A 22,441-nucleotide genomic window follows, 5' to 3' on the forward strand; every position below is an offset into this window, starting at 1 on the left:
GCCTATAGTTTCCAGGGTCCTTTCCTTTTTCTTTATCTTTTTGGATCAAAAATGTCCTTCCAGTTGTCATCCATCCATCATTTTCAGGTGTTTTTAGGATCTGGTTCATCTGGGTTGCCAATCTTTTGTGCAGACTTGTAAGTGCCTTTAACCAGAAGCCATGCAGCTCATCCGGTCCAGGTGCACTCCAGTTCTTCACTTTTCTTGACTGTCTTTGCACCATTGCTTTTGTTATTTTCACGTCTTCCATTTTATGCATTTTAATAGAGTCCTCAACCTGTTTGATCCATTTTGCATTTCTGTTCTTGTTGTTTTCCCACAAATTCTTCCAGAATTTCAGAGCTTTCTCTTTATCAGGCTTTTCATTTGTTGTTACTCCATTTCCATTTTCTAAATTCTTATAAAACTGGTGCTGATTTGCTCTGAACTGTGAGTTTTCCTTGAACTGAGTTACTTGGTTTTCATACCTTTTAATCTTTTCAGCGATGGCAACAACCCTCTGCTTCAGCTCTTCAATTACTATTGCAATCTCCTTATTCCTTAAATCGTATCTTGCTTCCAGGCTGCTTTTGACCTGCTTGTTCTTTAGCTGACCTTGCCTTAGGTTCTTCAAGTTGCTCAAATCTCCACGTACTTTTTTGATCTTCAATTCTAACCGAATTTTCCACTTAGGCTTCCCCTTCTTGCCTCTTTGGTTCTTTTGTATTTTCAACCCTAGTTCTTTGGTGGTTATGACAGCTGCTGCATACATCAGTTGGTTAGTTTCGGCTAATGTAGTGGTTCGAATAGTTTGCACAGCCTCATTGACCTTTTTTAGTACATTTCTCAATTCTTTCCGGTTCACTTGGTTCAGCTTTGGCAAACGTGTTCTTTCATCATCTTCCATTTGGTGCTTTATTTTTCCAGCTAATTGAGCACTATCTGTTGGTGTTTGTTCTTTAGTGCTTCCTTGTTCTTTATCTTCATCCATTTCAGTATCCTCTTCTTCCCTTTCTTCCTCAATTTGCTTTTGAGTCTGGAAATCATTCTTGATGTTACTCCTCTTTGTTGTTGTACTCAGACCATTAATTGCTTTCTCTTCTATTGCTATTAATTCTTCTGTAGTGAAAAATTTGTGGTTTAGGATTACACGTCGTTGGTCCATTAACCTTTGTTCACTGGTGTCACAGTCCGTATGGTTCATCTTCCAAATCTGATACATTCTTTTTTGAAATCCATGTTTTGCTGGTTCAGACTGATAGTAAGCTTTCATAATAGAGGTGTTTTCTTCCCTGGTCCAGATTTTTCGCTTTTTAGGTTTTTCTTCCAGTAGCTTGTCAGCTCCATGCCCTGGTTGCCTAGCAGAGGGAGTTGAGCCCTGTAACTCATTTTGCGTAGAATGCCCAGGAGCCATAGCATCCAACGGAACCCTTGTTAATCCGGGCGACAGTTCAGCCGGCATAAATTTCATTTTTTCTGTATTCACCATATTTGAATGGGTTATGGAGCAGATTTTGTCTGGCCCTTCACCTAAGGTCTGTCTGATATGGTTGTACCTGTTCAGCATAGCCCTTAGGATCACTAGAGCACGCAAGCCCCTCCACCACAACAAGGTAGAGCTCCTCGGAGGGGTTTTCATTATTATTATTATTATTATTATTATTATTATTATTAATTAATTAATTTATTTATTTATTTATTTTAATAAATTATAGGACTCGGGGCAGTGAACAGCCAGCAGATAAAATACAGAAAATACAAAAATTAAAACAATATTAAAAAACCAATTAAATTAATTTGGCCCACAGTTAAAACACCCCCATATTAAAAACCATAATTTAGCAATTTAAAATTAAAGCAACTTAAAAAATATGGACAGATCAGCCCTGCTTGATGAAACAAAAACGTCTTTAAGGCACGGCAGAAAGTGCGCAGATCCGGGATCCGCCGTATCTCCGGTGGCAACTCGTTCCAGAGGGTTGGTGCCCCCACAGAGAAGGCTCTCCTCCTGGGGGCTGCCAGCCCACATTGTTTGGCCGAAGGAACCCTGAGGAGCCCCTCTCTGTGGGAGCGTACTGGTCGGTGGCAGAAGGCGGTCTCGTAAATACCCGGGCCCTAAGCCATGGAGCGCTCTAAAGGTGGTAACCAATACCTTGAAGCGCACACAGAAGACCATTGGGAGCCAGTGCAGCTTGTGCAGGAGAGGTGCACCGAGTCGCCTCCATCACCACCCGCGCAGCCACATTCTGGACCAGTTGGAGCCTCCGGGTGTTCCTCAAGGGGAGCCCCATGTAGAGAGCATTACAGTAGTCCAAGCAGGACGTGACGAGGGCATGAGTGACTGTGCGTAAGTCATCCCGATCCAGAAAGGGACGCAACCGGTGGATCAGGCGAACCTGATAAAAAGCCCCCCTGACCACAGCTATCATATGCCCTTCCAAAGACAGCCGTGTATCCAGGAGGACACGCAAGTTGCGAGCCCTCTCTGTGGTACCAATGACTCGCCCCCAAAAGTCAGCGATGGTACCAACTGACTATATCGGGATGCCAGAAGCCACAGCCACTCAGTCTTGGATGGGTTGAGCCTGAGCCTGTTTCTCCCCATCCAGATCCGCACGGCCTCCAGGCACCGGGACATCACATCAAGGGCATCGTTGGGGTGGTCCGGGGTGGAGATGTACAGCTGAGTATCATCAGCGTATGATTCACCCATCCCCCAAAAATAAAATAAAATAGAATTCAGTTCTTTTTTTGGATCCAATTTAAGAGGCTTGCTGCACAGAAGCCTCTCCTCTCCTATCCCTTCTTTTCCTCAAGCTTGCCGCACAGAAGTCTCTCTCCTATCCCCTTCTTTCCCACAGGCTTGCCCCACAGAAGACTCTCTTCTCCTATCCCCTTCTTTCCCTCAGGGTCACCCCACAAAAGACTCTCTTCTCCTATCCCCTTCTCTCACTCAGGCTTGCCCCACACAAGACTCTTCTCCTAGCTCTTGTTCTGCTAGGTTGTGGGGTGTGGCTGCAAGTTGCACCCAATTCAATAAAACATAATTTACATCAGAGAGGTGGAATTACCTTTGCAGATGCTTTCATAGCTGTTTATTGTTAAATAGCTTAAAATTAACTGCTTAATACCCTGATTCTTTTTAGATTGCATCCATTAAAAAAAATGTTTTGCTGTTGTTGTTTTGCTTCCTCTTTTCCTTTTCCCTGCCTTAATTTTTCTTGTCATTACTCTTGGTCTTGTATTATTGTCACTGGAATTGTGTTGCCACCTCCAAAGGGTTGGCCAAGCTATTGCATATTGATCTTGCTCTTAAAAATCAAAGCCTCCAAGCAATAGTTCAATTGCCGGAGCCAACTCAAAGTAGCAAAGGGAGGCATTAGAAACTGAAGAAACCAAACAATGCCTCTTTCGGTATTTTGTTTATGGAATAAATAATAACCCAAAGCCCCACAGAAGACTCTCTTGTCCTATCCCCTTCTTTCCCTCAGGCTTGCCGCACAGAAGTCTCTCTCCTATCCCTTTCTTTCCCTCAGGCTTGCCCCACACAAGACTCTCCTATCCTATGCCTTCTTTCCCTCAGGCTTGCTGCAAGAAGGCTCTCCTCTCCTCTCCCCTTCTTTCCCTCAGGCTTGCCCCATAGAAGCCTCTCTTCGCCTATCCCCTTCTCTCCCTCAGGCTTGTCCCACACAAGACTCTCCTCTCCTATCCCCTTCTCTCTCTCTCAGGTCTTCCCTCACAGAAGCCTCTCTGATTGCCTTCACTTCCTCTCTCTTTCCCCAGGCCTCTTTTCCTATTCTCTCAGGCCTCTCTTTCTCATTTTCCCCAGGCCTCCCTTCCAATCCTTCCCTTCCAGCTTTCCCCAAAGAAAAACCCTCCCTTTCCTTCCTTCTTCCTTTTCCTCTATCTCCTCTTTTCCCGCCAAAACCTCCTCCTTTTATTCCCTTCTCCCCCCTCCCCCGCTACATTAAGCTAACTGATCATCTGACTGCAGCTCACTCCTCTTCCAGTTATAAACTTCAGTCAGGTCTCTAATTAATTGGGTTTCTTCATTTATGAGCCAGGTACATAAATGTGGTAGCCAGACAGGCCAATTCATATGAAGATATTTGGGTTTGGTGTCTGTCAATTTTCATTCGTCAGCCACTCATCAGTTATAAACAGTTGATCATTGGGCTTCTTTAGAACAGGGATTTAATGGAAGACAGCGTGATACTTTTCTGCTACACAACATTTTAGTAGTGATGCAAAATTCCTGTTCATAATGTACCCAGTAATTAGGAAATAGTCCTGGTTTCTTTAGGATTCACCTCTGCCAACAAATAAAATAAAATAGAATTCAGTTCTTTTTTTGGACCCAATTTAAGAGGTATTATTTGACTCTTCATAGAAATACTTCTATTAATGTTATTTTATAATGCTGAGCTAACAAAAGAAAAGCAAATACAGCAGAACCAACAACGTCAATACTGATAAGCATACCAATAAAAAGGTCTGCAAATTATTAGATATCATCTTCCAAAGTACACTGTTACCAGAATTCTAAGATTAAGAAGGGGGGGAAAGATATGCTTTAATAACCAGACAAATCCTTGATTGAAAAGGATTGTACGTTGTGGGGCTAAGAAGATAGATTTGTAGACTCTTGGTTGACGAGGATAATAGATAGAACAATTTTTTTTTATTTTCAAGAGTACAGCATAGAAATTGGCTTTTGAAAATGGTAGGCTACAGAGTTTTTGGTGCTGAGATCTAAGCTTTTTATAAGGAAGAATGTGTATATATGTTTATGGGAGGAGTATGCATAAGGGAGAAGGGTGTATGTGTTATGCAGTTTTGTGGTCATGCAGTTTACATACTCTATTTGAGTATGTAAAACATTTGCATGTCTGGGTGCAGCATGTTGAGTGTTACTGTACGTTTTTGTGTATCTGTGGAATTGAATGTTTTGGTATTTTCTTTGTTAGTGTGTCTCTCACTTAATCAAAGAGTCCCCAGCATTACTTTCAGCATTACATTGGCATTGACATCCTTCAGTCTCAAGAGACTATGGTATCGGGCTCTGGAAAGAGGTCCTAAAACAGCATCTTGTGTGACTAAAAAGGCCAATTTGGGAGTGGTCATTACATTAGTCTTGCAATATCTTATTAGTCTTGCCACACTGTTTCCTTGGGTTATTGAAGGTCAGATTAAGAAATTTATCTTAAATTTTTATTGAAGGTCAGATTAAGAGATTTAGTGATTAAGAAAGCTTTTAAAGCTTTCTTAAAGGGTTATATTATTATAATAATATAATAATATGAAGGGAGGGTTATAATAATAATAGAACAATAAGAATTAATCTGACCTTATGTAGCTGCTTGCAACTCGTACTTACAAAATACATCATGTATCCATTAAAACTTGCAACATACATTAGTACATTTTTTTAAAAAATCAGCCCAACATTAAGACAATATCTGCTGATGTCCTCAATTAAAATCTTTTCTTTCTGAAGGTCTTACAAAAGAGGGAAATTTTTACCATTTTTTAAAAAGAAAAGATAGAGCGGGGACAGTTAGACCAAGTAGAGAGGTGCATATCCTATTGGTCCTGAAGATACAAATCAGATAGTCTTTGACTTACGACCATGATTGAGCCCAAAATTTATATTGCTAAGAGAGAAATTAGTTAAATGAGTTTTGCCCCATTTTATGGCTTTTTTTGCCACTTTTGTTAAGTGAATCACTGCAGTTATTAAATTAGGAACATGGTTGTTAAGTGAATCTGGCTTCCCCATTGACTATGCTTATCAGAAGGTCACAAAAGGGGATAACACTGTGATAGTCATAAATACAAACCAGCTGTCAAGCTTCTGAATGTAAATCACATGACCATGGGGATGCTGCAGTGGTCATAAGTGTGAAAAAGGGTCATAAGTCATTTTTTTCAGTGCTGTTACAACTTCGAACGGTCATTGAATGAACTGTTGTAACTTGAGGTAGTCCTTGACTTAAAACAATTTGTTTAGTGATCGTTCTGACTAATGACTGGTCCTCACACTTACAGTGTCCCCGCATTGATCATGAGATCAAAATTCAAGCTCATGGCAACAGGCATTGTCCTTAATGATGGTTGCAGTGACAGGAGGTCTTGGGATTACAATTTGTGACCTTCTTAGCCAGTTTCCAACCAGCAAAGCCAATGGGGGTAAGCTGGATTCATTTAACAATTTAACTGCATGATTCGTTTAATAACTTTGGGGAGGGGGAATGGTAATAAAATTGGGCACAACTCATTTAAAAACCTTCTTGCTTGGCGACAGAAATTCTGCTCTCAATTTTGGTTGTAAGTCGAAGGCTACCTGTAAGAAGGGCCCAAGCCAGGTTGGGTTTTATAGGTTATGACCAGCAACTTGCATTAGACTCCAAAGTCTGTGGCTGACCAAGGCAGTTCCTGAAAAGTAATCGGCATTGTACTGAACTGGATAGTGCCAATCAGCAAATAGGCACATGCAGGGGTGAAATTCAAAAATTTTCCCTACCGGTTCTGTGGGTGTGGCTTGGTGGGCGTGGCAGGGGAAGGATATTGCAAAATCACCATTCCCACCCCATTCTGGGACCAGCCAGAGGTGGTATTTGCCAGTTCTCCAAACTACTCAAAATTTCCGCTACCAGTTCTCCAGAACCTGTTAGAACCTGCTGGATTTCACCCCTGGGCACATGTATTCTTCCCAGCTGCTATTTATAGGACATTTTCAAGGTCATGAAAATTCCTGTAGTCTCAGAGATTACAAGGGCATGAAATTTCAATTCCTTCCAATGAAATATGAAGTATGCATGAGGTTCACATCTAAAGTCCCATTCAAACCACGGGCAATGTGATTGCAAGTTATTAATATCATAGCCATCATAGTTAACCATTAGTTGAATTGGGATCAATAGATGAACCCAACCATTTTCAATCTGATGCCTTCTAAATCCGTTGAACTTTATTTTCTAGCCTGGAGTTTATATCAGCAAACAATACAGTATTTGATAACATTCAAGTTTCATGTGATCTGTTGGTAATGAATCAAACGTTCGAAACAGCTATTATCATTGCACAATTTATCAAATCCATCATGTCCTATAGAACAAACTCTGATAACACTTAATGGCGTTTTGTACAGTGAAAAATCTTATCTTCGCAATCAGTAATTCTTAGCCTTCAGCACAAAAGTTGCTGGTTACAACAGGCGGTATCTGTTTTCATGTTATTTTATTGCTTAAACAGGATGTCAGTTGTGTATGTATATCGTTTTCATCAGTAAATACACGCCAACATTTTTCACAAGGTTACAAGGTTACATTTCCAATCTGAAAAGTTAAAAAAAAAAACATCCTGGGCAGCGGTGGGTCTCACATTTTGTTACCACCAATTTGCCACACGTGTGCACGTGCACTTCATTTCCACGCCTTCCGTGCATGCGCCCGGCTTTCTGCGCATCCATTTTGCTCACGCACGCACCTTCCGCACATGCGCTCGGCCTCAAAAATGTGCCTAAATAGGACGGCATAGGGCGGGCTCACCTGCAATTTCCCCTACCGGTTTGCGCGAACCGGTCTGAACCGGATGAACACCACCTCTGATCCTGGGGAAGAAGGCACTGGCCCTCCAGCCTTCCCAGGTAAACCAACAGAAAACACAACCAGATGAGCTTATTCTACTCTATGATAAGGCTACGTTAACAAAATCTTGCAAGTCTGAAAGTACAAATCTTCTACCTTCTCTTTTTGCAGCCTGATAAACTAGGCAGCTTCCTTTCTGGTTTTTTTTCTCTGCCAGTTTATGTAGCTTTAAGCTCCCTCCCTCCCCATCTGATCATTCACTAGGCATCATCTCTTCCCCCATTTTTCTCAAGGTCATTCCCAGATATCATTACAATTTCGGGATTGAGTTTTCCCTAAATGAAGGCCTCCTTTGTAGCTCTTGGGAGGGGAAGCCTGGGGTGCTGCTCAGAAAAGAGTTGGACGCTTGCTAGCCCCATATTCTGTTGATTTGCAAGATCTGCATTGCATTGTTGTGCCAGACCCTGGCATTTTTATTGGGCATCATCTGGTTAAAAGAGCAATAAAAAAACAGCCCATGATCTCTTCTTTGCTTCTCTTTTGATGATAGGCATATATATATATATATATATATAAAGTGTTTTTCTGTTGAAGCACCTGGTCTACCCCAATATGGGAGGGAGCATACTACTTCCCTTTCACCTTTCAGCTCCAATCCAGGAGCCCTCAAGCAGTCGCATTCATTACAAACCATTTTATACAAAATGTATATATACACATACAGTAGCTGGATACCTATGTGCCACTACAAAACTATGTGATCGGGCTTGATAAATTGACACTTACAGCTTGAAAATTAATTAGTAGTTATGATCAGCCTCTCCTCTCCCCTTCTTTTTCCCAGGCTTGCCCCACAGAAGCCTCCTCTCTCCTATCCCGCTACTCTCCCTCAGGCTGGCCCCATTGATCCTCTCCTATCCCCTTCTCTTCCTCAGGCTTGCCCCACAGAGGCCTCTTTTGTCTTATCTCTTTCTCTCACTGAGGCTGGCTCCAATGATCCTCTCCTATCCCCTTCTCTCCCTCAGGCTTGCCCCACAGAGGCCTCTCCTATCTTATCCCCTTCTCTCCCTTTCAGGTGGAGAGTAGGATGTTTAAACTCCCAGCCCACAGGCCAGATGAGTCATATGCTGGCCAAGCCCACACCCAAGTGGCAGTTGGAATAGAGTTCTTTTGAGATGGGGAAGGGGAGTAGAAAGTCTAACTCCTTAGCATCAGAGCGTGTTAATAATAATGTAAAAAATACCAAGTCATTTTGAAAAATCCTTTCTTAGTGAGCACCTAGAAGCCATGAGAAACATATGGGCCAAATTTCAAGTTTTTAGGCTTTAAAGGTTCTGGAGATTTTGTGATGATGTGTGAGTGGTATTTCACTTTTACATATGTAGATGTATATATTTGTGAGTATATACACACATACATACATATACATACATACATACATACACATGGACTTTGCTGTCTAAATGCTGCAAATTTCAGGAGGTTAGGAGTTCAAGGTTGAAGTGATATATGATCTTGCTTACTTGTTTTTCTTCCCCAGTATTAAATGATAAAGCAGAGGTTATCAGGGAATCCTCGTTAGATAATGCTATTCTCAATTGCTAGATTATAAAAGCATTGCTAGATTATAACAGTATGATAAAATTTCTATATTATAAAAGTGAGAGTAACATGCAAAACTTTTCTTTCTCAGTGGAATGTCGTTAGAAACCACTTCGACTGTCCCCCCACGCTACCATGTTATTTTGATAGTTCTGTGTTTCTTTCAGTATCCATGAAGAACAAGGAGAAGAGTCCAAATTCTACACAGTGAAATACAGGAATCTCCAGCTTTCTTCTGCAACCATTCATCAGGTAAGGGTGCTTTTGTATTTTCCAGTTCAAGACAATAGCTCTCTTTTTATTTATATTCTATCTCTTATCACATGGGGATCGACTCGTGGGCCAAACTAAAAAAAAAAAAAATCACAATCAAAAGAGTCCGGCCTCAGAAAAACAAACAAATAGCTCCAGCTATTTGGTGGTTTGCTGAATAGATTAATATAAATTAACTAAGGATGACTGTAATTGAATATATTCAATGTTTTGATATATTTGTCCCCATGGACCATAGCAGGCTAGGCTCCACCATCCTCCACTGTCTCCCTGAATCTGCCCAGATTCATGCATTGCGTTGGTGACACTATCATTGCTTTGGTGACATTATCATTGTGTTGGTGACACTGTTTAACCATCCAGTTCTCTGCTGTCCCTTTGTCCTTTTGCCTTCAATCTTTCCCAACATCAGAATCTTTTCCAGTGAGTCCTCTCTTCTCATTTGGTGGCTGTTTTTGAGCTTTAGCTTCATCTGTTTTGATATATGCATGTCTGTAAATATACATTTTATACCTTTCTGTTTCTTTTTTCTAACTCTCCTCTTTTCAATAATTTTGTGCATTCTTTTCCTCTGCTTTTGATTTTGGTTGGTTAAAGAACAGAGAGAGAACACAACATAGTAGCTACCCAGGCTCTGGGCATGCTGCATATGTAAAAATAAAATCAAGACAGGATCTCCTATGAGCCATGGTGGCGCAGTGGTTAAAATGCAGTATTGCAGGCTAATTCTGCTGACTGCCGACTGCCAGCAGTTCAAGTGTCACCAGGTCAAGGTTGACTCATCCTTTCGAGGTTGGTAAAATGAGGATTCAGATTGTTGGGTGTAATATAGTGGTGGGTTGCTACCAGTTTGCACCGGATCAGGTGAGTCGGTAGCGGCGGTGGTGGAAGGCTCTGCCCACCTGCCTGGACGCTTCTGCGAATGTGCAGAAGTGCTGCGCACACACACAAGCAAACCCGTAGCAACAGGATTTGGAACCTGCCCCTGGTGTAATATTCTTTCTCTGTAAAACACTCAGAGAAGGCTGTAAAGTACTGTGAAGCGGTATATAAGTGTAAGTGCTACTGCTATTGCTACTGTTGGATAATGTGAAACAGTTGCCCAAGGATCAATGGTAGTATTAAGTAACTGGAAGCCAGAGTTATGGATATTTTGTAATCCACCTTGCAGCCCTAACCACCTGTCTTATTGAGATTGACTTCCGTCTGTGAGACTGTGTGGTCTTCTTCTTCATGAGTACAAAATATTTGAGGTTATCCAAAGATATATAAGACATCTACCTAGGTTACCGATACTTCTTTTGACTTATTTCCTCTACTTTTCTTTTTATAGTTGCTGTTCCATTGATGAAATCCAAAACAGCAATTGCTCTTGGCATTGTTACTGTTGCCTTCGTGATGGTAGTGCTAGCGGTGGTCATATCCCTCTTAGTCCTCTATGTTCAGCCAAGTGGTAAGTCTCTGGAGGTCTTCTATCAGTATTGTAATAGTGATGGAATAGTGGTGTCCATGAAGTTATTATCAATTGCACTTGAGAGATTTCCTACCAAGGATGGGATTGGAATGACTTTGGTCCATTCATTTTCCCTCATAAGATTTTTTTTTACCCCAGAGTATTCATGTTCCCATATGCTCATTAAAAAAGAAGACAGATGAGATGACAATGAAGAGAAAATACTGGGCCAGAAGATTTTGAAGAAAGGATGGTCCTGGCATAAAAGAAGAAAAGGATTAGGTGTTTACAATTAATTCTCAAATTGTATTTCTTTTCCGATGGTAATTGTTACATTGCCAACTGCCAAATAAAGGGAATGTTTATATGCAGTGTTGAAGGTTGTACTCTGGTGACAGGCATGGATATAGCAAGGCACATAATGGGGGGAAATAAGAGAAAAAGGGGAAACTAAGCTAAATTAAAAAAAAAAGTTAAGGGATAGTAAGTGCCTTGAAACATTATTCCCGAGGGACTCAAAATTTCCTAAAGCTTTCTTCTAAAAATGGCACTATTTATACTTTTCCCTTGGTTCCTTGTGTTCTCTTCCTTTTTGCCCAAAAGAAAAGAAAAAGCAAGACAGCATCTGAAACCAATCAGATCTTTATTACGGTCAAAGTCCAGCATAAGGACAGCGGGGCGCAGTCAGTTTAAAAGCAAACATACTGGCTTCTTTGGGATCTATTAACAATAGTGAGAGACAGATGTCATAATCTTCCATTCCACCATTGATTTTGTTGCTTATCAAACTTGGAAATAAAATTTGCAACAACAACCAAAAAAAAAAAAGAAAGAAAGAAAGAAAGAAAGAAAGAAAGAAAGAAAGAAAGAAAGAAAGGTGACAAAGAAAATAAACTAGTTGTTTTTTTAACCGGTGTTTTTGAGGGTACCAAACCTTACATAGAGTATCGGTTCCACTTACCTTCGCTACTGGTTCAAAACTGGGAGCATGCGCAGAGCGTCCGTGATGATGTCCGGTTGGGTGGGTGGAGCCTCCCGAACTGGGGCGAACCAGTAGAAACCCACCTCTGCTTACATGCTTTTAGAATCAAAATACTGTTCCTCACAAAATGGCTTATTGCAGTCACCACGACTGAAATCTCCCATCTGAGGAAACACACTTCTTCTCATCCTGAAGGTGCTGTGCTGTGTTTCATTTCATTGGACTTAATTTTGAACCCCTCAAGCAGTGTTCTTTCACCCGTATCAACCTAGGTTTAAGATTTTAGATAGGCTTTTAAATTTGAAATTCTGCATAACCCTGCTCCTGTCTTGGAAGGAATGCCTAATTTTTTTAAAAAATTTTTTTTTTAAAAAAATCTGATTTATATGCCGCCCTTCTCCGGAGACTCAGGGCGGCTTACAATGCACTAAGCAATAGCCTTCATCCTTTTGTATATTTATACAAAGTCAGCTTATTGCCCCCACAAACTGGGTCCTCAATTTACCTACCTTAGAAACGATGGAAGGCTGAGTCAACCTTGAGCCTGGCGAGATTCGAACCTGCAGTAATTGCAGGCAGCTGGTCTTAATAACAGGGTGCTTTAGACCACTGTACTACCAAGGCTCTTCTATCTATGTTTTTTTCAGATGCTGTTCCTGAATTCTCTAAAGGTTCTGAGGGTTACTTAATCGGTGTTGGTCGGGCGGATTGTACTGGTCCTATAGCTGAAGTACCTTTGGTGAGTATTTGCCTGGCCTCAATAGCTCACAGCCTAGTTATCAGGGGTGAAATCCAGCAGGTTCTGACAGGTTCTGGAGAACTGGTAGCGGAAATTTTGAGTAGTTTGGAGAACCGGCAAATACCACCTCTGGCTGGCCCCAAATTGGGGTGGGAATGGAGATTTTGCAATATTGTTCCCCTAGGAGTGGGGAGGGAATGGGAATTTTGCAGTATCCTTTCCCTGAAGTGGGGAGGGAATGGGAATTTTGCAGTATCCTTCCCCTGAAGTGGGGAGGGAATGGGAATTTTGCAGTATCCTTCACTTGCCATGCCCACCAAGCCACGCCCACCAAGTCACATCATGCCCACCAAGTCACGGCCACAGAATTGGTAATAAAAGAAATTGAATTTCACCGCTGCTGAAGAGGTAATACCATCAGGGATTGCAAGGTCTTCTGCATTTCTCCCTCACCCCACTTTTTTTGGAACAGTATTTCTCCCACGTTTAATCTGGCAATAATCCTAAAAAAGGTTGGCTGTTCCAAAATGGGATTGAGATGATTAGATTTCCTCTTACAGTAAAATCAGGGGCATATATGAGTTTGCTTGATGTTCCTTGGTTCAGGATGATGGCATGATGTGAGAGACTAATTATCGTTCCTATATGAGAATATAGAGTATAACAATATGAGTACAGAATGTAAGGATTTATGAGTATAGAATGTAAGGATTTATATTCCTATATTTTATTTTTATTTTTTTTTACTTAGTCACTCAAAGTCAATAACCACCAAAGCAGTTTTTAATCTTAAACAAATGAATTAATAATGACATGTTGTGTTTCACTGTAGCTGGGGTATGCCAATCCTGATCAGAAAGGTGGTGGCATCCTCTCACGACAATATTGTAGAACTTTCATCCTTGCAGAGCGACAGAATCCCACCAAACGAGTAGTGCACATAGTTGCTGAAATAGGAATGATGTCTGAAAGAGTAAGGCTAGAGGTAGGTGAGGAATGACCAGTATCTCATCTCATCTCTTCTCTTCTCTTCTCTTCTCTTCTCTTCTCTTCTCTTCTCTTCTCTTCTCTTCTCTTCTCTTCTCTTCTCTTCTCTTCTCTTCTCTTCTCTTCTCTTCTTCCCTCTCCTTGTCCTATTGAAAATATTTTATATAAAAGTAAAATGGAACAATGAAAGACAATATATTTCTTTCAAACCTTTCTTTTAAGGTACTGAAGCAGTTAAAATATAAGTACGGAGATCTCTACAATCAGAACAATGTCATAATGACTGGAACCCATACCCATTCAGGACCTGGAGGCTTTGCCCAATACACCCTCCTCATGATATCATCTGGAGGTCTTATAAGGCCAACACTGAATGCCATTGTCAATGGGATCGTTAATGTAAGGCAACATCCAATTTAGCATTTTAACTTCATGTAATGGTATTTTTTGAGGCTGAAAGGGATTCTTATTCTCCTTTGGACATTCCTTTAAGAGGACAGTTTCTTTCTCCATACTCTAGAGAAAATAGCTACAGGTAGTCCTTGATTTATGACCATTCATTCCATGACTGTTCAAAGATACGATGGCACTGAATGAAGGGAATTGCGACTCATACCCAAAGTTATGGCCATTGCAACGCCTCTATTGTCAATTTGATGAATTTATTTTATTTATTTAGTGTATGGTATATCATACAGGGGCAATGTATCCTCCCTGTGGGTGTGGCTTACTGATGAATCATACATGAGATGTGGGTGTGGCTTACTGATGAAGGCTAATGAGCTAGAAATAGATCTATATAAGTCTCTCACCTGGCAGCAGGAACTTGCTGGCTGCCAGAAAAGAAAAAAGCCCAGAATCGAGTGGATGTGATTCCACTGAGCTAGGGTATATATATATGTTTAAAACATGCTGCCGTCTAGTAATGGGCCACGGCCCGGGGGTTGGAGACCCTTGTTCCAGCTGATAATTGAAGAAAATTAGCATGTACCAGTAGGAGAAATTTGATGAAAATTTGGGCACTTGGCAGCTCACTTGCACTTATGATCACAGGGACATTGCAACTCCCCCATCCATCTATCTTCCTCCACTTCTGTATCATTTTGGACCCTGCCACTCTGTGCTAACCTTCACCACCATGTTCTTGTTCCTGCTGCTGCTGGGGTATGCCCAGCCTGGCTGTTGGACTATATGGTGCTGGCTTTGATTTGCAAAAATGGAGAGTGGGGCGGGGAAGCATAAAGCAGTTTAAAGTAGCCAGAGCCCTTCTGGTTGTCTTCCTGAACCATATGGGACTGGCTTTGCACAGTGAAAAATGGAAAAAGAGAAAATAAATCCAAAACAGCCTTCCTCCCCTCACTTTTATTTTCTGCGGTGCAAAGCCAGCCCCGTGACCTAGTAAAGTGGTAGAAAGGGGCATTTTGACACTCTACAGCCCCTTTAACCTGATTTGGGAAGCCATGCTGGTGCAGTGGTTAAAATGCAGTGTGGCATTATTACTATATGGAATATAATTATAATGTCACTCGGGTGGTTGTTTTTACTTTTATACATATAAGAAGATATTTACTACTGATGGGGGCAGATATGATTGAAGATCCTGAATAAACTGTTGCACCAGTAAGCTATGTTACCCGATTATGGATGTTGGTTCTACCAATCCAGTGGAAAGACCTCAAAGAAGATACTATATGGATTATAAATTTAAAGTCATTGTCTTTTCTTTTTTTTTATTTAGATATAATGGAAAATATAGACATATATTTTTAAGAAGTGTGGGCAGTGAATCAAAGATGTTAAGAAATGTTGTGTATGGCAACTTTGCATGATAGTGGGTGAATAAGCTATTTAGTAGATTGATTAGTCTAAGAAAAGGGAGTTTTAAGTGTTATATTTAGGGGAGTGGAGGAAATGGATAGAGTGGAATAAATGTTAAACTAGATTTTATGGGGAAGGCCGCTTTGGAATGTTATAGTAATATATATAGAAGATTAAATGTTAAAGTAGGACTTATCGTATAGTTTTAAAGTGGAGAAGTTATTTTATAATGTCATAGTATAATGTCTTTTTTTTCCCCTTTCTTTTCTCTTTTTTGATATGTATGGATAAAGGGGGATGTTATAATATTAATAATATTTTTAGTAAGTAAAGGTCAATATCTAGAGGAGGGAGTAAGTAATCTGTTATGAATTAGGTTTTTTTTTTTGTTATGAAGAAGTCACAGGGGGGGATGGGTGGGGAGGGGGGGTTAGGGAGGGGGAGGGAGAGGGGGGAAAAAAAGGGGGAAAAATTTGTATTTGAAAACTTTTTCAATTAAAAAAAAATGCAGTGTGGCAAGCTAATTTGCTGACTGCCAACTGCCAGCAGTTCAAGTCTCACTGGGTCATCCTTCCAAGGTGGGCTAAAATGAGGAGCCAGATTGTTGGGGGCAATATTCTGATTCTGTAAAACGCTTAGAGAGGGCTGTAAAGCATTATGAAGCGGTATATAAGTCTAAGTGCTATTGTGTTTTCTAAAAATCTTTGCAATGCATAAAGCGAGCCCTGGGTGCCAGCGAGGCCAGGCATGTCTCCTTAGCAGTGGGAGCAAGAAGACAGCAACAAAGATCGGCTGGGGCAGTGGAGCGCAAGGCCGCAGAGCAGGGATGGTATTCACTTACCTTTGCTACTGGTTCACAAATGTGAGCACGCGCGCCTCCTCCATGCATGTGCAGAGCCTTCTGCGCATGTGCAGAGGGTTAAAAACGGGACGTGATGACATCCGGGTGGGTGAGTGGAGCCTCCCACCACTGGCGTTACTGGATCGCACGATCCGGATAGAACCAGCTGAATTTCACCACTGCTACAGAGGTCTCAGATTGTGGGATAGTGAGGGTAACTAGAATGGGGCTTAAGCAGTTGTGGCTTCCTGGGACATGACTCTGAGTTGTGTGGTTCTGGTGTTACTTGCTGCCCTGTAATGGTTTTTGTGTTAAATACACATGGGATTGTGATGTTAATATTCAATTGCAGGCTGATGATACCTGGTCCTGATCTATCTAGTGGCATATTAGGATGTGTTTAATTTATTTATGGGATAGGATGCAGCCTATCTCTGCGCATTTCTTTGAAATATCATTTTATTTATTTCTCATATTATTTAATGTTCAGTCCATGATTCCCATTCTATGTTACAAAACATCTATGTTCAAGCAACCACTCTTGCCTTTGGAAGGAAGGCTGGTACATGAGGGCCATCCAGGAATAAAATTATCCCATGCATTCTCCCAGCTACTTTTCTTACATTTATTTTATTTTATTTATTTATAAAATTTGTATGCCGCCCTATCTCCAAGGACTCAGGGTGGCTCACAACAACAATCAACCAAGCAACTGTTAAAATCAACAAATATACACAAAAATATGAAAAGTTTTAAAAATTTTAAAATATACTACCCCATCTGTCCAGGCTGGGGGACATAAATAGCCAGGTTTTCAATTCACGGCGGAAGGTGCGAAGGTCAGGGGCCAACCGGAGCCCCAAGGGAAGTTGATTCCAAAGAGTGGGGGCGCTCACAGAAAAATCTCTAGCCCTGGGGGTCGCCAGCCGACATTGTCTAGCCAATGACACCCTGAGTAGACCCTCTCTGTGAGAGCTCACTGGGTGATGGGAAGTTGACGCTGGTTGCAGGTGGTTCGACAAATAGCCTGGGCCTAAGCCATGAAGGGCTTTATAGGTTAACACCAGCACCTTGAATCTCATCCGGAGGGCAACCGGCAACGAATGCAAGCCGCGCAGGAGAGGTGTAATATGGGAGTATCGGGTCCCACCTGCAACAACCCACGCGGCCGCATTCTGTACCAGCTGAAGCCTCCCGGTGGTCTTCACGGGCAGCCCCAGATAGAGAGCATTGCAGTAGTCAATCCGGGCGAACCTGGGCAAACGCCCCCCTGGTCACGGCCGTGATATGACCTCCAAACTCAGCCGTGAATCCAAGAGGATGCCCAAGTTGCGCGCCCTGTCTACGGGAGGCAACACCTCGCCCCCAATAGACAGCGTTGGAACTTCTTGCTCGGCCCGAGATGCCGGTATCCACAGCCACTCGGTCTTGGCCGGGTTGAGTCGAAGCCTGTTACTCCCCATCCAGATCTGTACCACTTCCAGGCACCGGGACATCATGTCGAGGGCATCACTGGGCTGGTGGATATAAAAAGCTGGGTATCATCAGCGTACTGATGATACCCCAGCCCAAAACCACAGATGATCTCTCCCAGCAGCTTCATGTAAATGTTGAACAGAAAGGGCAAGAGGACCGACCACTGGGGCACTCATGGCCAACCTCTGCCCTCCTGCCAACACCGCTTGCGTACGACCCGAGAGGTAAGAGGCGAACCACCGTAAAACGGTGCCACCCACTCCCAACCCCTCAAGGCGTCGCAGCATGATACCATGGTTGATGGTATCAAAAGCCGCCGAGAGATCTAATAGGACCAGAACTGAGGAATGACCCCTGTCCCGAGTCCTCCAGAGAGCATCCACCAGCTATATAATAGCTCTATTCCATGATAATATCTTTGAGATCTTCTGGGACTGCAAGGTTGATTTTTCTGTTATGTAACTAGTCTTGTGCTGAAAAGCTGGATGCAAATCAAAATGTCTCAGTTTCCATGTTTTTAATCCCTGTTTTCTAATTTTCAGAGTATTGACATGGCCCATCAGAATATGGTGCAAGGACACATTTTTATCGGTACAGGTTTGGTAGAGAACAGTCAGATCAACCGAAGTCCTCTTTCTTACCTTCAGAATCCAGTTTCTGAAAGACGCCGGTAAATGAAGGAAAATCTTGAGGCATTTTCATTTATTGTAATGGATGTATTGTGAATCTTATAATTTAGCTAAGACATAGTATTTACATCTACGCAACCCTGGATTAAGATTTGCTTGCTCAAAGGGAGCGTTTCTCAATTTTAGTAACTTTAAGCTGTTTGGATTTCAGCTGCCACAATTCTCTCCAACATATTGACTGGGGAATTTGACAACTGAAGTCCACAGAGCTTAAATTTATCATGGTTGATAAATGCTCTGAACAATTATCTGTTTGTTTGTTTAGAACTTGCTCGATAAAAAACAGAATCCTATAGGTAATGTATAGCAGCCCTATCTGAAATACTGTATAATGAATTACTGTTTTGTTCTCTTTCCAAAATGCCCAGAAGGAGAGGAAAATATATTTAGAGGGTATTATTTTTTCCCCTCCTTCTTCCATTTCTTTGATGAGGGAAGGCCACTATCAACTGTTGATCATAGGAATGGCAATGCTGGAAGGTTCAAGAGACAGACTCCTTCCTCAGCCATTCATTTATTCATTCATTTTAGACCACCTGGAACTTACGTTATTCAGCAGTTTACAGACAACAGAACATCCATGGTATAATAATGACATGATTGAAATTATAAATTATAATGGTAAAGCAACATGGATCGTTAAACGAACAACCAGAATCAACATAAAAATGGAAATTGGCACATACTTGACAAAGTCTATCTATAGTAAAACCTCCATGACATTAGGAGTGTGAATATAGGTAAAAGTGGTACATATGTGAATCAGTGGTGGGTTTTTTTTACTACCGGTTCTGTGGGCATGGCTTGGTGGGCGTGGCATGGCTTGGTGGGTGTGACTTGGTGGGCATGGCAGGGGAAGGATACTGCAAAATCCCCATTTCCTCCTGATCAACTGGGACTTGGGAGGCAGAGAATAGATGGAGACGGAGCCAGTCAGAATTTTTACTACTGGTTCTCCGAACTACTCAAAATTTCTGCTACCGGTTCTTCAGAACTGGTCAGAACCTGCTGAAACCCACCTCTGATGTGAATGTCCAAGAAACATTAATGTTGATGTTGCTAAGGATGTTGATAATGCTGAGAATGAATTTTGACTGCTCAGAATGCTGAATGCTGAGAATGTTGAATTCTTCAAGCTGGTGAGGAATTCTGGGAATTGAAGTCCACAAATCTTTGTTAAGATTGAGAAGCTCTAGTCTAGTTGCTGTGAAAGTCTCTCTTTTCTCCTCCCTCCCCCAACTTCCTCTCTGTTTTCCAGGTATTCATCAAACGTAGACAAAGAAATGACGGTGCTGAAAATGGTTGCAGATAATGGCCAAGAGATTGGAATGTTTAGGTGAGAAGTTGAAAACAAGAAGCAAGTCAACTCAGGCAGACTGTATTGGTTCATTTTATTCCCAGCAGGGCTTACAGCCTACATATATAACAGTTCATAAAGGCTGGGATAGTAAGGTGGGTTGGGATAAGGCAGCAAGAATGACTGGTTCAAACATACAGGTGAGCTTGAATGGCCAAAGGTTGTCTTGAACCTTGGTCTTCTTTTTTCAAGTTCATCCCCTTTGTCTTCTTTCATACGTTGTCTGATGAGTTAGTGAAGTTGAAGGTGGGTAAGGAAAAAAAGTTGAGAGAAGCTGACTTGTGTGATGAAGAACAAAGGAAGTAAAGTAAGACCATACCCCCATTGTTTTGGAAGTATAACTTACTGGAAGTGACGTTAAACATGTGTTCTTGCTGGTTATTAATCATTGACTGCTTACTAGCAGTCTGCATGCTAGCATGCTTCCCTTTCAAGAACAGAGATTTAAAAGAGTGGTTATTGTTTTTTTGTTTAAAAATAAAAAAAAATGTTCCCACAAAATGTCGAAAGGGTTATATTAAGCTTGGGTTTCTTTTAGCATTAATATGTTGCTTAATGTTTTTCCCCCAAAAAAAGAGTAAGGATAGCTGAATCTGAAAGCTTTCATGCCCTAATCACCTTCCAGTTGGATTATTATAATGTATTCTAAATAGAGTTTTCCTTGAAGAACATTCTGGAAGCTGCAGCTGGTGCAAAATCCTGTAGCTCAGGCAGTGATGGATATGCTCAAATATATTTGAGTGATCTTTCTGCTGCAGGAGTGCCATTGTTTGCCAATGGTCTGGATGAGATCTTTTGGTTGTCATTTTTAAAGTCCAATAGGACTTTTATCTAAGGTATCTAAGAAACCATTTCCTTTGGCATTCCTCTATCCATCCAATCAGATGTCAATCCAATGAGTCAATGATTTCCAGGTCCCAACCCTGCAGGATTATTATTGGAGAGTGCCTCAGAGACAGGCATTTCCATCACAGCTCCATTGCCTGGAACTCCCTCCCAGTAAAGTTTCATTCCACTTCATCCCTCCTGTATTTCAAAAAAATAAATTTCTGGAATGTATTTAATTTATAAATATATTCTCTTCTGGTCTGCACAGAAAAGTGCAGAAGAATGCTTTACATTATACAGGTGGGACATGTGGCATGCATGGCAAATTTACTCATCACAGGAGTTGAGATCTGCCACATCTCTTTTAACATTCAGGAAAAGCCTTAAAACCTGGCTATGTCAATTGGCTTGAAGTCCTGAAGGAGAAGCTGTTGGCTGGAGGTGGTCGGTGCAGTAATACAGAAGGCCCCATCCGCATCTCTCCACTCCAAACCCAGGCTTTTGAATTTATTGTAATTTTAACCTGTTCATATATTTATAGTTTGGATATTTGCATATTTTATCACATTGTAAGCTGCTCAGAGTCACTGCAAGATGTGCGGCAAATATATTTAATAATAAATAAAAATAAATGGATTAGTGATAGACAGGATTTTGGGATAGGAAGTGTTAAATCATATTTTTAGCTGCCTATTTCCTTTGGGAATAGATGGCATACAAGTAAGTAAGTAAGTAAGTAAGTAAGTAAGTAAGTAAGTAAGTAAGTAAGTAAGTAAATAAATATTTTCCCAACAGTTACTTTCTTAACTTTCCCTTTTTAATTTTTTTACTAGCTGGTTTGCTGTTCATCCTGTCAGTATGAATAACACCAACGTTTTAGTTAATAGTGACAATATTGGCTATGCAGCTTATCTCTTTGAACAAGAGAAGAATAAAGGATATCTTCCAGGAAAGGTAAAAACAATTAATGTGCATCATTGTATATAACATAGTTTTTTAAAAAAAAATATTTAAAATTTATTTTTATATGCCGCCCTTCTCCGGAGACTCAGGGCGGCTTACAATGCGTTAAGCAATAGCCTTCATACTTTTGTATATTTTATACAAAGTCAGCTTATTGCCCCCACAAACCGGGTCCTCATTTTATCCACCTTAGAAAGGATGGAAGGCTGAGTTGACCTTGAGCCTGGTGAGAATTGAACTCGCAGTAATTGCAGGCAGCTGGATGTTAAATGCTGCCTTAGTAGGAGGCATTAGCCTCCTACGCCACTCAGGCTCCTTGTACTGACACTAGTAAATTGGGTCAGCCCTTCTATTGAATGTAGCTAGTAGTTCAAATAGCTCCATGTGGTTGGCAGTGACTGACAGCTACCCACAGTTTTATACAGGAAATGTTATATTTCTATGTGAAGATCTTGGGATTTGCATCTGGGACCTTTCCCATGCAATACATGGAATAATAGCCCCAAATGGTTATTCCCCATTAGGTTTTAAACCCTGTCCAAGATACTTTAGTACTTTAGGTTTTATCAATCTAAAGTTCAACTATATTACTCTCTGGAAGCATTGCAAATTCAATTCCTAGAATTCCAGGTTCTATTGACTAAGAAATTTGGAGATTATACTCACAGTACAGGTGAGGAGGTTAAGGTGAGGAGCCTAAATTGGAGAAGTGCGTTCCTTTCTTCAGTTGGCAGGAGAAATGTGGGACAGTAGCTCACTCTTCTGGAGTTCTAGAAAGCCTTAACATTTGGTTCTATTCCCAGACCTGTGGGTGATGTGCTTATTGGTCCTTTGGTGTGGATTGATTTGTTATTGTTTGATTGCT

At 41.2% G+C, this 22,441-nt stretch overlaps 1 protein-coding gene across 1 annotated transcript in view; it reads left to right on the forward strand.

Moving 5' to 3' along the window:
- Nucleotides 1–10,782: 10,782 nt before the first annotated feature.
- ASAH2 (N-acylsphingosine amidohydrolase 2) overlaps nucleotides 10,783–22,441 on the forward strand; it is a 33,742-nt gene continuing 22,083 nt past the window's right edge. Inside the window, exons 1-7 of the mRNA XM_087871743.1 lie at nucleotides 10,783–10,896; nucleotides 12,526–12,617; nucleotides 13,450–13,602; nucleotides 13,827–14,003; nucleotides 18,282–18,409; nucleotides 19,687–19,764; nucleotides 21,447–21,567. Coding sequence (XP_087727869.1) covers nucleotides 10,791–10,896; nucleotides 12,526–12,617; nucleotides 13,450–13,602; nucleotides 13,827–14,003; nucleotides 18,282–18,409; nucleotides 19,687–19,764; nucleotides 21,447–21,567 — 855 coding nt within the window. The 5' untranslated portion in view covers nucleotides 10,783–10,790. The remainder of the gene's footprint in view (nucleotides 10,897–12,525; nucleotides 12,618–13,449; nucleotides 13,603–13,826; nucleotides 14,004–18,281; nucleotides 18,410–19,686; nucleotides 19,765–21,446; nucleotides 21,568–22,441) is intronic.

Source organism: Pantherophis guttatus, chromosome 6 (assembly GCF_059756535.1).
Source record: "Pantherophis guttatus breed Tessera chromosome 6, ASM5975653v1, whole genome shotgun sequence".
Lineage (NCBI taxonomy): Eukaryota > Metazoa > Chordata > Lepidosauria > Squamata > Colubridae > Pantherophis > Pantherophis guttatus.